This window comes from Schistocerca cancellata, chromosome 2 (assembly GCF_023864275.1).
Source record: "Schistocerca cancellata isolate TAMUIC-IGC-003103 chromosome 2, iqSchCanc2.1, whole genome shotgun sequence".
Taxonomy (NCBI): domain Eukaryota; kingdom Metazoa; phylum Arthropoda; class Insecta; order Orthoptera; family Acrididae; genus Schistocerca; species Schistocerca cancellata.
In genome coordinates, this window is record NC_064627.1 from 1,105,333,771 (window position 1) to 1,105,351,188 (window position 17,418).

Consider the following 17,418-nt stretch of genomic DNA (forward strand, 5'->3'; position numbering starts at 1 on the left):
CCTTGAGGCACGCCACATTGAAGTGACCTGAAGTTTGATTTGGTTGTTAGGAGCTGCTCATTATTTTGATAAGTTAGCTTTACACACTATTTCCTGTCTATCAAATAGGAGGTAAGTAGTTTCAGGGCTAGTCCTCTCAACCCGTACTCTTCTAGGTTACACAGAAGAATGGTATGATTCACAGTATCAAAGGCTTTACTCATATCTAGGAAAGTGCCTATTACCTTGTCACTTTTGTCCAGATTATTTAATATTTCATGTATAAAAGATGCTACTGCTGTTGTAGTAGATCTCCCTTTTCTAAATCCATGTTGTAGGTTGTTTAACAGATTTTTTTTGGTGAAATATGACTCAACTTGATTTAGTATTACTTTGTTTAACAATTTGCCTAGTTCTGAGGTTAATGATATTGGCCTGTAGTTTTCAGTGTCAGTTTTTAATCCCTTTTTATGCACTGGTATAATTTCAGTAATTTTCAAAAGGTCAGGGAATACTCCATTTCTGAGGGAGGTATTTATCAAGTGAGTCAGGGGTTTCACTAATTCGTCCCTGAATTCGTTTAGCAGTTTAGGTGAAATGTCATCCCAGCCACAAGACATTTTTGGTTGAAGTGCTGATATGATTGCTAGGACGTCCCTCTCAGTAATGCCGTGGATATAAAAGGACTGGCTAGATTTTCCAAGAGTAAAATTTTGTGGCTTGACATGAACTTCATTTGTACCAACTGTACTGAACTTTTGTATAAATTTCTCACACTTCTTTTGGGTCATTTATTTCTTCACCATTTTCTTTTAATGTTATGTTGCTGTGTTCATAGGAATTCTGTTTCCCACTTTCTTTATGCATTATTTTCCAGGCAGTTTTACTGATACAGCTAGAGTTCCTTATTTCAGAGGTATATTTCTGTGCTTTTAAGTTATTCAAGGACACACTGTATGTTTTTCTGAGCAGTTTATATTTTGTTGAGAAATATTGTAGTTTAGTATCTCTAAAAGGTGTATAGCAATCTTTCATTTTCTCCCTCAGTTCAATAATTTCAGAAGGGAGATTCTTGGCTTTATGGTTTACAGCTTTATTTACTTTTTTAACTAAAATGCAACTCATATTTTTCTAACATGATGCCTTGAAAGTCATGATAAAGGCAAGCAGGTGGTTGCAGTATTTCTCACTTTCAGAAACCACTTGATTCAGTTCAGTGTCAGTGGATATTAATGAAAGTAGTCATAAAGGATCATCAAACAAAATTTATGACTGGATTGAGAATTTCTTGTTTAGCAAGGTTGCAGCATATTTTCCCAGATGGATAGTCATTGACAGATGTAAAAGTAACATTAGGTATGCCTAGGAATGTGTGTTGTGACCGTTACTATTCATGTTGTATATTAATGATATGGCAGATAGTATTAATAATAACCAACCACTTTTGCAGATGATGCATTTATATTCTTATGTATAACTATACTGTAAAAACCTCACAGGTATCAAGATAGACTTTGACAATATTTCAAAATGATGCAGAGGTAGGCAACTTGCTTTAAAAGTTCAGAAATGAAAAAAATTGCACTTCAGAAAATGGAGAAATGTAGTTTCCTATGACTATGTCAATGAATTACAGTTGAAATTAGCCAACTCATTCATAAATCTGGCTGTAACAATTTTTGGAGATATGCAATGAAATGAATTAATTAGGTTCAATCGTAGGTAAGGCAGATGGCTAACATAGGTTTATTGGTTGGATGGTGGGAAAATATAGCCAGTATAAAACACTTATATGGCCAAAATAGAGTACGACTCAAGTCTGTGGGGTGCATACCAGATAGGACTAACAAGGGATGTTGACTGTATACAAAGAATGGCATCACCAATGATGAAAGGTTTATTTGACTCACGGGAGAGTCTCTCTGAAATGCTGGAAATCCTAAACTGGCATCACTTGAAGATACACACAAACTATTCTGAAAAACCTATTTACAAAGTTTCAGCAACCAGTACTAAGTGAAGACTTTGGGAATATACTGCATTTCACTGCATATCACTCATATTTAGACCACAAAGTCAAGATTTGACTATTTATAGCAGGCACAGAGACATTTTAGGTAGTCATTCTTCTCATGCTTCTACATAACTGGAAGAGGGGGGGGGGGGGGGGGACACCCTAACACATGCTACAACGGAAAGTTCCCTCTTACATATGCTTCATAGTGGTTTGTAGAATATGGATGTAGATTTCAATGCATTCTTTTTGTTTTGCTCTTATGTATTGTGTGGTTAACATATCACTTTTTGTAAAGCAATGTGCTACCCAACATTTGCTTGGCTGAAAATGATGACCGACCAACTGTGTAAATGTATTTGTTGTTATTTAATAGTATTATGAAAAGGAAAGTTTCTACACACACACACACACACACACACACACACACACTCACTCACTCACACAAACCCAACTCTCACACACATTACTGCTGCCTCAGGCAACTGAGGCCATTCAGTAATTCATTTAGAATTGTAAACTGTTTGGAAGTTGTGTCATTTGTGAACACTGAACACTGGTCCCGATGGACACTGGTTGTCTCAAAGGTGGAACAACAATGGGAGTTTTGTTACATATTTGGGATATCTGCTGGATGGGCAGTTACTCTATGTGATCATTTCCTGGGTCAGAGAAGTGAACTGCTCCATGGAACAGTATACACTGTTCCAATGGATGTGACACTATGGAATGGAGATGAACCTTAGTGGTCATTTTTTTTACAAAGCTACAATAAGTAAACATCTTAAAGAATCAGTGTTAGGTCAATGTATCTTTACTCTTTGATATACCATGGTCATACATCATCAGAGATGAAATTCATGCCCTTTTCGTGTGTGTGTGTGTGTGTGTGTGTGTGTGTGTGTGTGGGTGTGAGAGAGAGAGAGAGAGAGAGAGAGAGGGGGGGGGATCATAAAGATAAAAATTGTAGCTTGCAAACACAAGATTAAAGAGACTATTGCAAAGAACTGCTAATCTAACCCAGAATGATTGATATATATTCTGCGCAAGTGACCTTCCATGTAAGTGTCTCACTTGTTAACCACTGAACCAATCTTGGTTAACCATCCACTTCATACAATTTTAACCACAGAATGTCACTGTTGTCATTTAATTCATTCTTTGCAGTAGTTCTCAGTTGCACTGACATGCCCGAAATCACTCCAATTAAAGCTCCCTGTAATTATAGTTAAAACACATTCAAAAGAATTAGACTTAATTTTGGTTCACTATTTTTTATTGTTGCTATAATCTCCACGCGCGTGTGCGCACGTGTGTGTGAGTCTGTGGGGGGGGGGGGGGGGGGGAGTGCATGTGGGGGGGGGGGGAGGGATGAGGGGGGAGGTTCACATAGAGGAATAAGTTGAAGTGCCTAGTTACCAAATATAGATGTAGGAATCGTGCTGGTCAAATGTGAAAAGTGGACATCACACAGATCTGTTTTTGTTGTTCCATTTTTCTTACTTTCACTGGGGAAGAAATCTCATTCATAAAATCCTGAAATGGCAATGTTATTATATTTTTTAAGAGTATAATGAGCAAGCATTCTTTGATTGTGAGTAAGTGTGTAACATCTAAGTTTAGTGTTTGCACTTCTACTTTGTATAAAACTATTGTATCAAATGAAAGTGCTGGCAGGTCGACAGACACACAAACGAACACAAACATACACACAAAATTCAAGCTTTCGCAACAAACTGTTGCCTCATCAGGAAAGAGGGAAGGAGAGGGAAAGACGAAAGGATGTGGGTTTTAAGGGAGAGGGTAAGGGGTCATTCCAGTCCCGGGAGCGGAAAGACTTACCTTAGGGGGAAAAAAGGACGGGTACACACTCGCACACACACACATATCCATCCACACATATACAGACACAAGCAGACATATTTAAAGACCATTTTAGGTATAATTTTCCTTTGTGGAATGTTTCCTTCTATTAAAACTATTGTATCATTTACTTTCATGTAAATTCTGCATTCATGTATTATCACCATGGTTTTTACAAAGAAGAAAACTTCTGAAAGTTGCATTTATTTCAGACTATGCAAGGGAAAACTGTTTTCTTTTCAGAGGGTCGCTAGTTGCTTATGGCAAACTACAAGGCTTGCTGAATTCAGCACCACTACTATTGCCAGGAAGGCATGCTCTGAACTCTGGTCTTCTAGCTGCCAATCTAGGGGCCATGGCAATGTATTTTGCAGATCCTTCGATGAGCACAGGCCTTGCAATGCTGGGTGCAACCACTGCCCTGTCTTCTACTATGGGGGTCACGCTTACAGCAGCAATTGGAGGTGGGTACAGACAAATGCCTTTATTTACTTCATTTAAATATAACATTCAAATTATCAGAGCAGATGCTTCAGTACTGCATACTTTGGGCCAAAAAGTAGCTACTGCTTCTATTTAGTTTCATTTTTGTGTATGATAATGGTTTCCAAATAATATCAAACATTTCAAAATCTAATGTTTATGTTTGTGTGTTTTCTGATTTTTACTTACTGTTCTGACACTGAATGTTGTTTTTAAGTACCTTTACTTCCGTGAATTCAGTCATGTTTGTTATTTTTCTGTAATTATGGAGCTGTTGTCATAATAATTAATTGGGCATTCATTGATATAGGCCGTATTATGGCAGTATTACAAGATGAAAAGTTATCCAAACAGTGCTAAGATCACATTCTGTGTCAGAAAAATTTCATAGTTTGTGTGACTATTATTATTTATATTATTATTATTATTATTATTATTATTATTATTACAGGATTACAAAGATCAACTAATTAAAATATGTTTTCATGCTCCTGTTATCTTCTGCCAAGCCTCTCTATTTAGGGCATCCTCTTCGTGTACACCGTGATGCTCCGTTATTTCAATGATGTGGTCTTTGCAGGTGTGACATGGTTTGCTATTTCCAGAATGAAATTTTCACTCTGCAGCGGAGTGTGCGCTGATATGAAACTTCCTGGCAGATTAAAACCGTGTGCCCGACCGAGACAAAGGTCCCGAGTTCGAGTCTCGGTCGGGCACACGGTTTTAATCTGCCAGGAAGTTTCATGGTTTGCTATGTTTACATCTGGTTTCCATTCAAAACTTTTCTTTGGCCACCAGTGTGGCACTTTCAAAAAATGTCCATATCACTTCAGTGATTCTCTTTCAGTGTTATCGACCACTTTTTCATTTGCCGCATTCTAGCACGTACTTCATTAGTATGTTACCTCAGTTCTTAAGATTCTGGCACTCCTTCATAAATAATCCATTTCCACAGTTATTAGTCTTCTTTTGAGGTTAACATTTAAACTACGTAGTTCTGCTCCATAACACAGAACAGTTTCAGAACCACAAATCTTAGGGATCACAGTGTCTTTGTCAAATTAAAATATAGGATGAAAGAAAGATTAAAGAAAAAAAGTCAATGGAAAGGGAAAAAATCTATCGCAAGCTTTACATACATTTTATTTGTCTTCTTTGCCTTTCTCAGTTCCTAAACTGCATTTTTTAATACTTAACCAACTGCTTACAACTCAACATTCAAGGTCTTCCTAATTGTGTTTTGATTGCCCATAACCAGCTTCTTTAAATGTTTTCCATTTCTGGATTTAACGTAGTAGAACTTAGTGAGCTGCTCACAGAATGACCAACAATTTCACTGCACACTGGTAAGTTGAAAATGTGTACTGAAGATGTCTTTAGCACAGTGCTTTCCAAAGGGAAGAATGCTCTTCTTGTGACTAATTGTTGAGGCCCTGAAACTGTTGTCTGCCAGATGTCTCTTATTTTGATTTGGACATGAAGCATAATGTATAAGATCTGTCGGTCAAAGTAGAATATTTTCTTTCTCATCCAATAGCAACTTATTATTTTTTGTCTGCAGAGATGTTGTACATGGTATTTGTACCTGACATACTATCAGAAAGTGCTACTGAAAATTGTACATAATATTCAAGAATTGTTTCTCTTGTCAGTAATGGTGAAATTTGCCCTTTCTATAATTTATAACTTTTTATAAAATTGATTGTCACCAATTTCTCTAATAATAAACTATAACATTTCAGTATGTAGATTGTAATTGTATGAATTTTTAAGTTATTTCTATTTTTTCCTTTGGAGTGATAAATGTGTCAATTATTTGAGATTACATAAAATGTTACTTACTTTTTTCCCTTGACTTTACCTACAAACAGGTGCAGACATGCCTGTTGTCATCACTGTTCTCAACAGCTATTCAGGCTGGGCATTGTGTGCTGAGGGCTTCATGCTTAATAACAATCTCATGACAATCGTAGGAGCTCTTATCGGCTCCTCAGGTGCAATTCTTTCTTACATTATGTGCAAGGTATGATTTTCAATCTGTTTATAATTATTTAATGGACACATAGTAACACATCATCATTTCTTTGGCATCTGTGAATCAGACTACTCCATTATGTCAAAAGGAAAATTCACTTGAGGGAACTATAAAGTTATGAGACAGAATTGCTGATCAGTACTTTTTTTAAGGGAGCAAAATTTTACTACTGCTGGTAGACAAACAGAAAAGTACAGACACTAACTTAGCTTTTGGAAAAAAATAGTTCCTTCCTCTGAAAAGTGAGAATGGTAGGTGGGGGAAGATCAAAAAGGAAGGGCATGTCACTCAGATACCAGGATGAATATACCTAAAAACAAGGATGATGTGACTTACCAAATGAAAGTGCTGGCAGGTCGACAGACACACAAACGAACACAAACATACACACAAAATTCAAGCTTTCGCAACAAACTGTTGCCTCATCAGGAAAGAGGGAAGGAGAGGCAAAGACAAAAGGATGTGGGTTTTAAGGGAGAGGGTAAGGAGTCATTCCAGTCCCGGGAGCGGAAAGACTTACCTTAGGGGGAAAAAGGGACGGGTATACACTCGCGCGCACACACACACACATATCCATCCACACATATACAGACACAAGCAGACATATTTGGTCTTTAAATATGTCTGCTTGTGTCTGTATATGTGTGGATGGATATGTGTGTGTGTGTGTGTGTGTGTGTGTGTGTGTGTGTGTGTGTGTGTGTGCGTGAGTGTATACCTGTCCCTTTTTTCCCCTAAGGTAAGTCTTTCCGCTCCCGGGACTGGAATGACTCCTTACCCTCTCCCTTAAAACCCACATCCTTTCGTCTTTCCCTCTCCTTCCCTCTTTCCTGATGAGGTAACAGTTTGTTGCGAAAGCTTGAATTTTGTGTGTATGTTTGTGTTCGTTTGTGTGTCTGTCAACCTGCCAGCACTTTCATTTGGTAAGTCACATCATCCTTGTTTTTAGGTATATTTTTCCTACGTGGAATGTTTCCTTCTATTATTCTATTATAAGATACCAGGATGAGATATACATACCTGTTCTGAGGGTGAAGAGGGACACAGCTCAAACTTCATTGTCTCCCTTTGTCCTTACCACTATCAGGTCCCTCAATTTTGGGGTCTGAGTGACCAGACCTTCCTTTGGCCTTCCCAAAACTACCCTTCTTTACAGTCTGAGTAAGGAACAATTAATTCAGAAATCTAGGGTACCAGAAATGTATGTAATTTTTTGTTTGTTTATTGGCAGTACTGAAATTTTGCCTCTTGTAACGTAAGTATTGGACAGCAGTTCTCTTTCATAATTTACTTGTTTTCTCAAGTGAATTTCTCTTTTGATACAAAACCACTGTAATTATTATTTTTTATTCTTGTGGGTAAACTTACTTCTTAATATTTCTAATAGAAGTTATTTTTTAGCAATTTGAGAGTCCTTGTTGCAATACCAGACAGAGTAATATAAGAAAAAAAATCAGTAATCAAAACCTGCACGTCTGATAAAGAACTGAAAGGTCATTGTCATTAGAGACCTCAGCTTTCTGAGTAGTGAAAAGTTCAGTTGTTTTGTGTAGTGCCTGGTTACTGAGAGATGTATATAAAAGAAAATGCATTTTTTATGGAATCAGCACAATACTTGCGATAAAAAGTGAAATTTCCTTTTTGCAGGCTATGAACAGGTCCCTACCAAATGTAATTCTTGGAGGATATGGTACATCTTCAACAGGATCTGGGAAACCAAAAGAAATTACAGGAACACATAGCGAGGTTTCAGTAGACGGTACAGTGGACATGATCAAAAATGCGAAAAATATAATTATTACACCAGGTAAATAGACTTTAGAAGATGTAACAGTCATAGGGCAATTTTCTGTATATTTTATATACATTGTAATGTGGCAATGAATTTCCTTCTGAGAGATAAAATTATTGTTGTAGGGTATGGTCTGTGTGTGGCCAAGGCACAATATCCATTGGCTGAGATGGTGTCAATTTTGAAGAAGAAGGGGAAGAAAGTAAGGTTTGGCATCCATCCTGTGGCTGGTAAGTAAATGATAGCTATTAAGCTATATTTTATCCTCAAATTTCTAACTTTAGAAAATGGGAACAAGTGTTAGTTCTTTATTATTGTAATGCTTGCATTTCAGTTCACAGAAACAAAAAATAGGTTAATTTTCAGTTTTCAGAGCACAATATGGTGCGGCAAGTTCCATGTGTCATCATTATTTTCAGTTGATATCGGATCAATCACACACTGTTAATAATTTGTTGCAGTTTTACTTATAAATATAAGATATTTTGTAACTTATTGATTTTATGAAGTGTCTCAATAGTGGAGGTCAAGAATGACCTGATGTGTAAAGTTTCATATGTTTATGATGAGTAATTTATGAATTATTGAGGTAAAATCATAAATTTCATGGGCACTGTAAATAGAAGAATACAGTATGTATGGTTTTGGATAGGGTCTGCCTTTAGCAAAACACAATTTTGTTTTTTTAACCCAAACATGTTTCTCTGCAGTTGCAGCATCTTCAGTGGGCTTTTATTTTTCATCTGTTAAAGATAAAGAGTGTTCTTTGCTGTTTGTATACATCATACATATTTGAAAAAAACATGTAAATTATGAATTAATTTATGTGTTTTTTTTTAAATATCTGTAATTACGATTTAAAAACTGATAGCTACATGTATAGTAACAGCAAGGAACACTCTTTAACAGATGAAAAATAAAAGCCCACTGAAGATGCTGCAACTGCAGAGAAACATGTTCAGGTTAAAAAAAAAAAAAAAAAAAAAAATGTGTTGCTAAAGGCTGACCCTATCCAAAAACATACATATTTTTAAAGCAAATACAGAAAAAAAGAGCTTCAACCCCAGGAAGAATACAGGATATAGACCTGACATTTTACGTGGGTTTCGTGTTCAGAGAAAACATCACCCTCAATGGCAAAGTAGAATCAATCAATTATTTTTAGAGATTATTGTATATTTTGTATTTTATTGCTTTGCAAGCGTAATACACTATGAATTAAGTGGCAGTAATTGTTTTGTTTTAGACATGATACTTTGGAACAATTTCATGTAAATATATCTTGATGCTGTACCAAGTAACATCATTTTAGAGTAAATACATTGGCGACAACATAAAATTTTATTATTTTTCTTAGAGTGGCCACATTCATAGTGCTTTAATTTTTGGCCAAGAGTGGTAAACTCTATTCAGCTTCATCCAGTGAGCAATTTTCTCCTTAGGAAACATTATCAGATGGAAATGAATATCAAATTTGGTTAAGATAATTTTCATTTTTGTTAGAAGTGATAGGGTTGGCACAATAAATTCTCTTGGGATGGGTTCTTGATTAAGTTGTGATCAGTTAATGTTCTTCTTACATTATTCTTTGAAATAACTTCCATTAGCTTTAATTAACCCTGAAGTTTTATGGAATGACTGAGTATGAACATGTGTCTTGAGCAGATAATGGGCTCTAACTGAAAACTATAGACTTCCCAAGGATTTCTATTTTAATTTGTCACTGACAATGGAAATTACTGGATAGAATAATATGTAAAATAAAGGCACCACTCACCTATAGCTGACTGATGTGTGTCACATACAATCATGCAACAGAAGACAGTATTTACACTGACTCTTGAGTTTTTGCACTTTCTCTGGTAAAAGTGCATATATTCACACACACAACATCAAATACATCCAAATGCACACTCCTGCAGCTGCTGTGAGACTGGTTGTTGTTTATTAGTGGCAGTTGCCTGGACAGATGGAAGTGGGGAGAGGGTGGGGATGGATACACAAAGCAAGGGGAAGGGAAAGAAGAGTGGTGGGAGAAGGCAGTACATGGCCTGAATGGGGAAGGAGTGGTGTAGGCAGAAGAGAGAAGGGAAAAGGTAGGTTAAGGTGAGGAAACAGGTCAACAAAGGTTCAGGCCAGGGAGATTGTGAGTGTGCAGGATATGCCGTAGAGAAAAATCCCATCTGCATATTTCACAGAAACTGGAGCTGGAAGGGAGTATCCAAATGGCTAGTGCAGTAAAGCAGCTGTTAGTCACTTGTGTTGCAATGCTCAGCACATTTGGAAACTGGATGGCCAAGTTTGTAGTTAGCCACAGTATGGATTGGCTATTCATGCTGCTTTCACACACGCTCTTGCCTTTTATAGTGTGGGAAATGACTGACTGGAATGCAGTAAGAGGAGGTGGTTGGGTAAATGGGACAGGTCTTACACCTATGTTGGTCACAAGGCAATGACCCATGGGATGCAGAACTGAAATAGGAATGAACAAGGATATTTTGTAGGTTGGGTGGGTGGTGGAACACAGCTTTGGGCGACGTTGGTAGTATTTTGGATAGGATAACCATCATCTCAGGAAATGGGGAGGTAGTTGGAGCCCTGGTGAAGGATGTGGTTGAGCTTTTCAAGGCCAGGGTGATGCTGAATGATCAGAAGAGAGCTGGTCGGTCATTGGTTAATAAGTTTACTCGTGTAAGAGGAGGAGATGGCATGGGAGAGCTGTGTACGATTTCTTCACCACACTCCCCACTGACAACAGTCAACCAAAACTGCACAAACAACCTTGTTTAAACCAGTTCCAACCTCCATACAGCTATTATCCTCCTCCCCTTCCACCCAGTCATCCTGGGGTAATCTTTCAGGTGTTATTCACATCTAAGTTGGCAGTTGGCAGCCGTGGACAATGGATGCACTGAAGTGCTCGGACATAAACAACAGTGGTGGAGTAGTCTTCAAGAATTGTCTTGAATACACTGCAGTGCTCTCCATAACTTCTGGATTGTGTTTTGTTTAATATCATTGTTATAAATATCCTGTTTGTTAGAGTTTTCATACATTTCATGTCTTCCATGATTTAAAATGTACATTTAGGGAAAATCAGTGGTGTGTTTACAAGCAAGTGTTAACTTCTGCTCACTGTATAATCATTATGTGTTGCTTTGGATCCATTACAGTCCTTTGAATAATATCCTGATAGCATCAGTTTAAGAGTGGTGTTAGAAAATATTGTGCTTTTATAGTTTTTGTCTAGTGTTTGATACTATCTTTGTTCAATGAACTTTGATTTTGTTACTATGCATCTGACTGATGCCTGGAAGTTAGATGCACAACTCGCCAAAAGACTGATTAGTACTTCATTACAATTTAAATGTGTTGTAGTGCTTTTTAGTTTACCGTAAGGGTAGAGTCATGTGTGACAGATGTGGATGTTGCCATAAGTTAATTGGTATGGGAGAAATTTGGGTATGTGTTTCACTGGGGAGAGTGCAGTAGGGAAGCTAAAGAAGTGTCAAATGAGGGTATTTCCTGGAGTTGTAGATTATGTAACGAGGCAAGAAAATTGTGGAACAGGGACGGAAGATTTGTGCCCTCCAGGCAGAATTAGAAACAGCATATTTTGAATTAGATAGGTTCAAAGGGAAAAGAGATTGTGGGAGCTGGGAGAAGGTGATCAGCAATAGGAAAAAGGAGAAAATCTCAGAAATCAAATTCCGGTTAGTAGATGAGCTTCGGCAAGTTATTGAGTTTACTAGGGTAAAGCAGACTTGTAGGAATGACTTTTTAGGCTAAGTCTGTAGAAAACTTAGAAGGAAAAGAGTCTTGCTACTAGGGAGCAGTCATGGGAGAGATGAGGCCAACTGCTGTTACTTAGAAGGAAGAGAGTCTTGCTGCTAGGGAGCAGTCATGGGAGAGATGTGGCCAATTGCTACAGGAAAAGCTAGGCAAAGAATACCAAGTCACAAGCATCAAGAAACCTAGTGCCCAGCTTATCCAGGTGACAGAGAGCATAGTGGCCTTGAGTAGAGATTTTTATGATGAGGCTAAAGTACTTTAATAGGAGGAGCAGGAAACAGCCTGGCTATCAGCTTAGAATATAGCATTAAAAGTGACCTATAGGAAGTAGGATCAATTTTAATGATGAAATCTTCTTGGGTGATCAGTTGAGTGGCAGTGTCATATTGTTGCAATGTTTTGTTGAGTTTTGTGCCCATCATCTTCAAGTGAAGTCATTGCTAAATGGTTCTCTGAAAATGGACTCTCCCTAAATTTTGGAAAAACACACTAAATTCAGTTCTATAAAGCCATAATGACAATTGATGTGACAAATAAGCAGGAGTCAGTGAATCAGGTCACATGCTCCAAATATTTGAGTGTACATACTGATGAACACTTGAACTGGAAGAAGCATGTTACTAAGCCTCTCAAACAGTTGAGTTCAGGTACTTTTGTTCTTCAAATAATTGCTTATCTTGGAAAAAAAGTAGAGCCTCCTGACATATTTGTTTCCATTCAAGAATGTCATATGGAATAATTTTTTGGAGTAACTCATCACTTATAAAGAAATATATTGATTGCGCAAAAGGAACCAATAAGAATAATATGTGGTGTTCACCCATGGATGTCATGGGTACCTCTTCAAGGAGCTAGATATTTTAACTACACTGTCACAATACATAAATTTGCTAATGAACTTCATCATAAATAATCCATGAAAGTCTGAGAAAAACTGTGATGTACCTGCCTACAACACTCAGGAGAAAAATGAGCTTCGTTACCCATTGTTAAAGCTGTCAGTGACTTTGACTTAGAGAGGAATTCAATATGCAGCAACAAAAATTCTTGCTCATTTGTCTAATAACATAAAATGTCTGACAGGTAGCAAAGCAAGTTTTAAATATAATTTAAAATTATTTCTCCTGGACAACTTCTTCTAAACCATTGGCAAATTTCTGCTTAAAAACTAGTAACCATTAAAAAACGTTCAGTGTAGTTGAATTAGTAGGACTAAAAATAATAATGTGCTCATTAATGTAATCATGTAAACTGACTCATCATTCATATAATCTGTGCAATATGTGGATAACTAAATGAAGCTAAACTAACCTGGAATCACCTTCCTTTCCTAATTCCCCATCCAGTGAGTCCAACATTCTTTATAGGGAACACACAGCTATCTTTAACCTAAAAACTAGACCTTGACATGTTTGGAAGAAAGGGACTGCAAGTCAGTACTAGAATAGTTTGAAGCAAGCCTGAAGCACTTGTATGAAGATCCTGATACATCAGAATTCGGACAGTATTTTTTAAATGTTTATGGTAATCAAAAATAAATGTGGGCATATTGTTACAGGTTGCACTCTGGTGTTCAAACTAAAACGCACATCGAACGAAACATGTTGCAAAACCATTAAATACATTTACTTTCATAGCAAACATGTGAAATGCTGTGACAAAGCTATTTATGCAATCAGGAATTTCATCAGAGACAAGATTGTCCACCAACTAATGATCATGATTAAAGGCAAGGTAACGTCTAAGCTGTTTCATCCTCGGAAGAAGTGTCAGTCTAGTTTCATAATTTCAACTGTTCTTGGTTCTGAAGTTGGTGACTCTTGGGAAGTTGTGTCTTCCTCCAAAGTAAAGGAGATAATCGTGTGAGTTTAAGATCTTGTGCACTGATTACATGCAATGCATTCACCAACACACATGTGGTTGTCCTGATTCAGCAATCAAGTGGACCATGTGTAAAACATTTTCACTTGATATGCCAGATGAAAAAAGTAGTTCTCTTGAAAATAGGGTGGATAAAAAAAGCCAGCCGGCCGGAGTGGCCGAGCGGTTATAGGCGTTTCAGTCTGGAACTGCGCGACCGCTACGGTCACAGGTTCGAATTTTGCCTCGGGCATGGATGTGTGTGATGTCCTTAGGTTAGTTAGGTTTAAGTAATTGTAAGTTCTAGGGGACTGATGACCTCAGATGTTGAGTCCCATAGTTCTCAGAGCCATTTGAATGATTTTTTTGATAAAAAAGCTGGCATTGATAAATTAATGATGAACGTTGATGTAACCTGTGAGGAAAAGGCAGTGACACTCACAATAATATTAAAAATACAGACACTTCACTGCTGTGGAACAGGGAGAAATAATAAGTTGTGCAGATAACTAAATTAATTAAGAGTCCTGAGTGATTACATTTAGTGGCTGTATTTGGAGTTAAAGTTTTGCGATGCGTTTTGCGAACACAAGTAAATGTGCGATACTTTTTATGGACACAAGTTAAATGAACTGTCAGAAAATTCAGTGTAGTTTATTCAGTTGTTCACACATTGGAAGTAAATCCTGCCTGGACCACTGTGAATTGGAGCGATAAGGTATGTTGGAATACACATTTTTTTCATAGAAGTTTTCAAAGCATAAAATGAATATTTTAGGGTGTAAATACCATCCAACTGGCCATTTTATACAGTGTGCACCTGCGAGACTTTTTGTGTAGCCACTTTATGTTGCTCTCCAGTTGCTTAGATTTTTGAGGTAGTGCACATGATGAGCAACTGTTTCCTGACTGTAGACTCGTTTTTAATGGTTATTATAGTGCAATCAACAATTATAAGGTGTTAAAGTGGTTTGTACTCTCATCATTTGAAAAAAGTGTAACTTTTGATTAGTTAGTCATGGGAAAGACGAAACAGTAGTGCGACAGGAAGTCTCCCAAGTGTGCATGCCCCAAAGGTGGATTCACACTTGCTGGAACGTCACAGTCACGTTTTTCATCAACAGTCAGTGGGCATTCACACTACACGGCATGCCAACATTGAAAGAATGTCATGATGTTACAGGGTTCATAAAATACTTGCCAGAGGCGCTATTTCATAATTCATGGTAGATCGTCAGGAAATGCCTAAAATTAGTTCAAAGCAGTTTGCAATGCTTACCATTGCACTTGATGATGAGGAACAGAGAGAGAAGAGTCTAGGTTAGAAAAATGTTGAAAGATTGAGACTGTTAAGGAGAGTTCCACACTCTTTACAAGGAGCTGGAAGAAGAGAAGTCATTGTTCTGTATATGTTTCAGAATGTCTAAACACCAATTTTGGTGACGTGTTAAGCAAGATACAAATGTAAATTACAAAGGGAAATTCAAGATTTGGGTGTCCAATATCACCTCGGCAGAAGCTGATGGTTTGCCTATGGTATGGCTAAATGGGACATTTTTAGCATACTTGAACTATGTTTACATGTATGTCTGCTACCTCCTGTTCATCGTTAATTTATTATGGATCTTATTTTCAACTTCTGTATGCCACATCAGCTTTATTCATGGTTTTTATTGTTGCTATCCCACTGGAAAAATTGTGAGTAAAGCACATTGAGAAAGCTATGTATCGTTTATTTTGCAATGGATTCCTTCTGTGTATAAAATAAAATATTTTAACTTAGTATTGTCTTCCAATACATATTAAGATCTTTTTGCAATAGCAGTCTGTGGGGAATACTTTCATATTAGTTCACATTGTGTACTTAATGCAACAGTTGCTCACCAAGTAGGCTACGCTATGGCCCGTCAAAACATTCTTTCCGAGAAACCTTGACTTACGCTGACGTGACATACCAAAGACGTTCCGTTAATGGCGTGTGTTAACGCCACAATTGGAACTACAGAGGAGAATCTCTTGATGTGATGGTGAAGTTCCGTCAAGTGTGAATCCACCTTAAAGCAGCTCGCAGCACCATTGGCAGCAAGTATGGATCGATTTCTGACAGATGTGGTAACTTCATCTTGCTGTGTATATGCAGAAATAGTAAGTTTCAGTTTCAGTTTCAGTTTATTAACCATTGACCACTTACAGTGGAATAGGTCTGAACATTAAATATACAATTAACAGTGACTTTACAGTAAAGTTTTTACAATTTAATTCGTTTTCTTTTAGGAATATTCTTATACCCTAATGTCAATGATTATTTCAAAATATTCTGCTATCTTATAAAATGGGTGTTTGAGTAACCAGTCATAAACCTTACGTTTGAAAATATTACTGGTCAGTGACCGAGCAGATGCTGGAAGTTTGTTGAAGAGTTTTAAACTCATTATTTTGTGTGTGTTTGCAGTCTTTGTGAGTCTGTGTCTTGGTATGTCGAAGTACAGTTTGCCTCTGGTGTTGTGGGGATGTATGTTTTCTCTGGCCTCGAACTCATTTAAGTTGCTTTTGACATAAAGCAGTGCTGTGGAGATGTATAGATTTACAACAGTTAATATCATGTGCTTGATAAAGAGGGGGCAGCAGTGTTCCTTGGGCTTAACTTTGCTCATTATTCTGATTACTTTTTTTTGAATTTTCAGAATTTCACTGACAAAGCAAGAATGTCCCCATAACAATATGCCATAGGAAACGTGTGACTGAAAGAGGCCAAAATATACCACCTTTAGATACTCATCAGTGACTACATCTGTCAGTCTCCAGATGAGATAACACACTCTTGCTATTGTCTTGCAGATATGGCTAATGTGTACCTCCCAGTTTAATTTTGAATCAATGTGGAATCCTAACAATTTTATTGATTTGCTTTCAACAGCTGTAGTTAAACCCAGAATTAGTTCTTGTGTTTTATTGGGATTACACTGGAGTTCATTAGAAGAAAACCAATCCATTACTAGTTCTAGTTTTTCCTGTGTTGCCTGATGCAGTTCTGTTGTGTCATGGTGTGTATTGAGCAATGTTGTATCATCTGCATAACACACAATTGAATTTGCTCCTACATGATAAGGTAAGTCATTAATTGCAATGATGAACAGAAAAGGACCCAGGACCGAGCCCTGAGGCACTCCAGTCCGAACTTCCTTCAGTGAGGAGCATCTATTTTTAATTGATACAAATTGTCTCCTGTTACTTAAGTATGATTCGATTACATCCAAAGATGGTTTGTGTATGCCATAAAATTCCATGGAATGAAGCAGAAATTTACTATGGTGCAGCCACTTCTCTTTCATGATGGAAGAAGACTTGGCTCTGAAAGGTTGTTACAATGTTACATTAATGCATCTGATGTGCCTCTGAAACTGTTGTTGCTATTATATTCTAGTAAATAGGGAATGTGTGTGTTAAGTTTTACATCTGGGAAGATTAGAAGTGAAGCTAATGATTCTGTTACTTATAATGTGCACAATTAATTGTATTTTGTGTGTCACAATTCCAGTGATAATATTTACATTGCAGAGCAGCATGATTTGTGGTTTGTGCATAAGTGCTCACTCCACA

The 17,418-nt window shown here is 37.2% G+C and overlaps 1 protein-coding gene across 2 annotated transcripts in view; it reads left to right on the top strand.

The window, feature by feature from the left end:
* The window catches only part of LOC126163119 (NAD(P) transhydrogenase, mitochondrial-like), a 280,298-nt gene that overhangs the window by 258,451 nt on the left and 4,429 nt on the right, over positions 1 to 17,418 (top strand). For both annotated transcript variants that reach the window (XM_049920042.1, XM_049920043.1), the window contains exons 14-17: positions 4,100 to 4,320; positions 6,211 to 6,362; positions 8,022 to 8,181; positions 8,292 to 8,396. In XM_049920042.1, the coding sequence (XP_049775999.1) occupies positions 4,100 to 4,320; positions 6,211 to 6,362; positions 8,022 to 8,181; positions 8,292 to 8,396 (638 nt within the window). The remainder of the gene's footprint in view (positions 1 to 4,099; positions 4,321 to 6,210; positions 6,363 to 8,021; positions 8,182 to 8,291; positions 8,397 to 17,418) is intronic.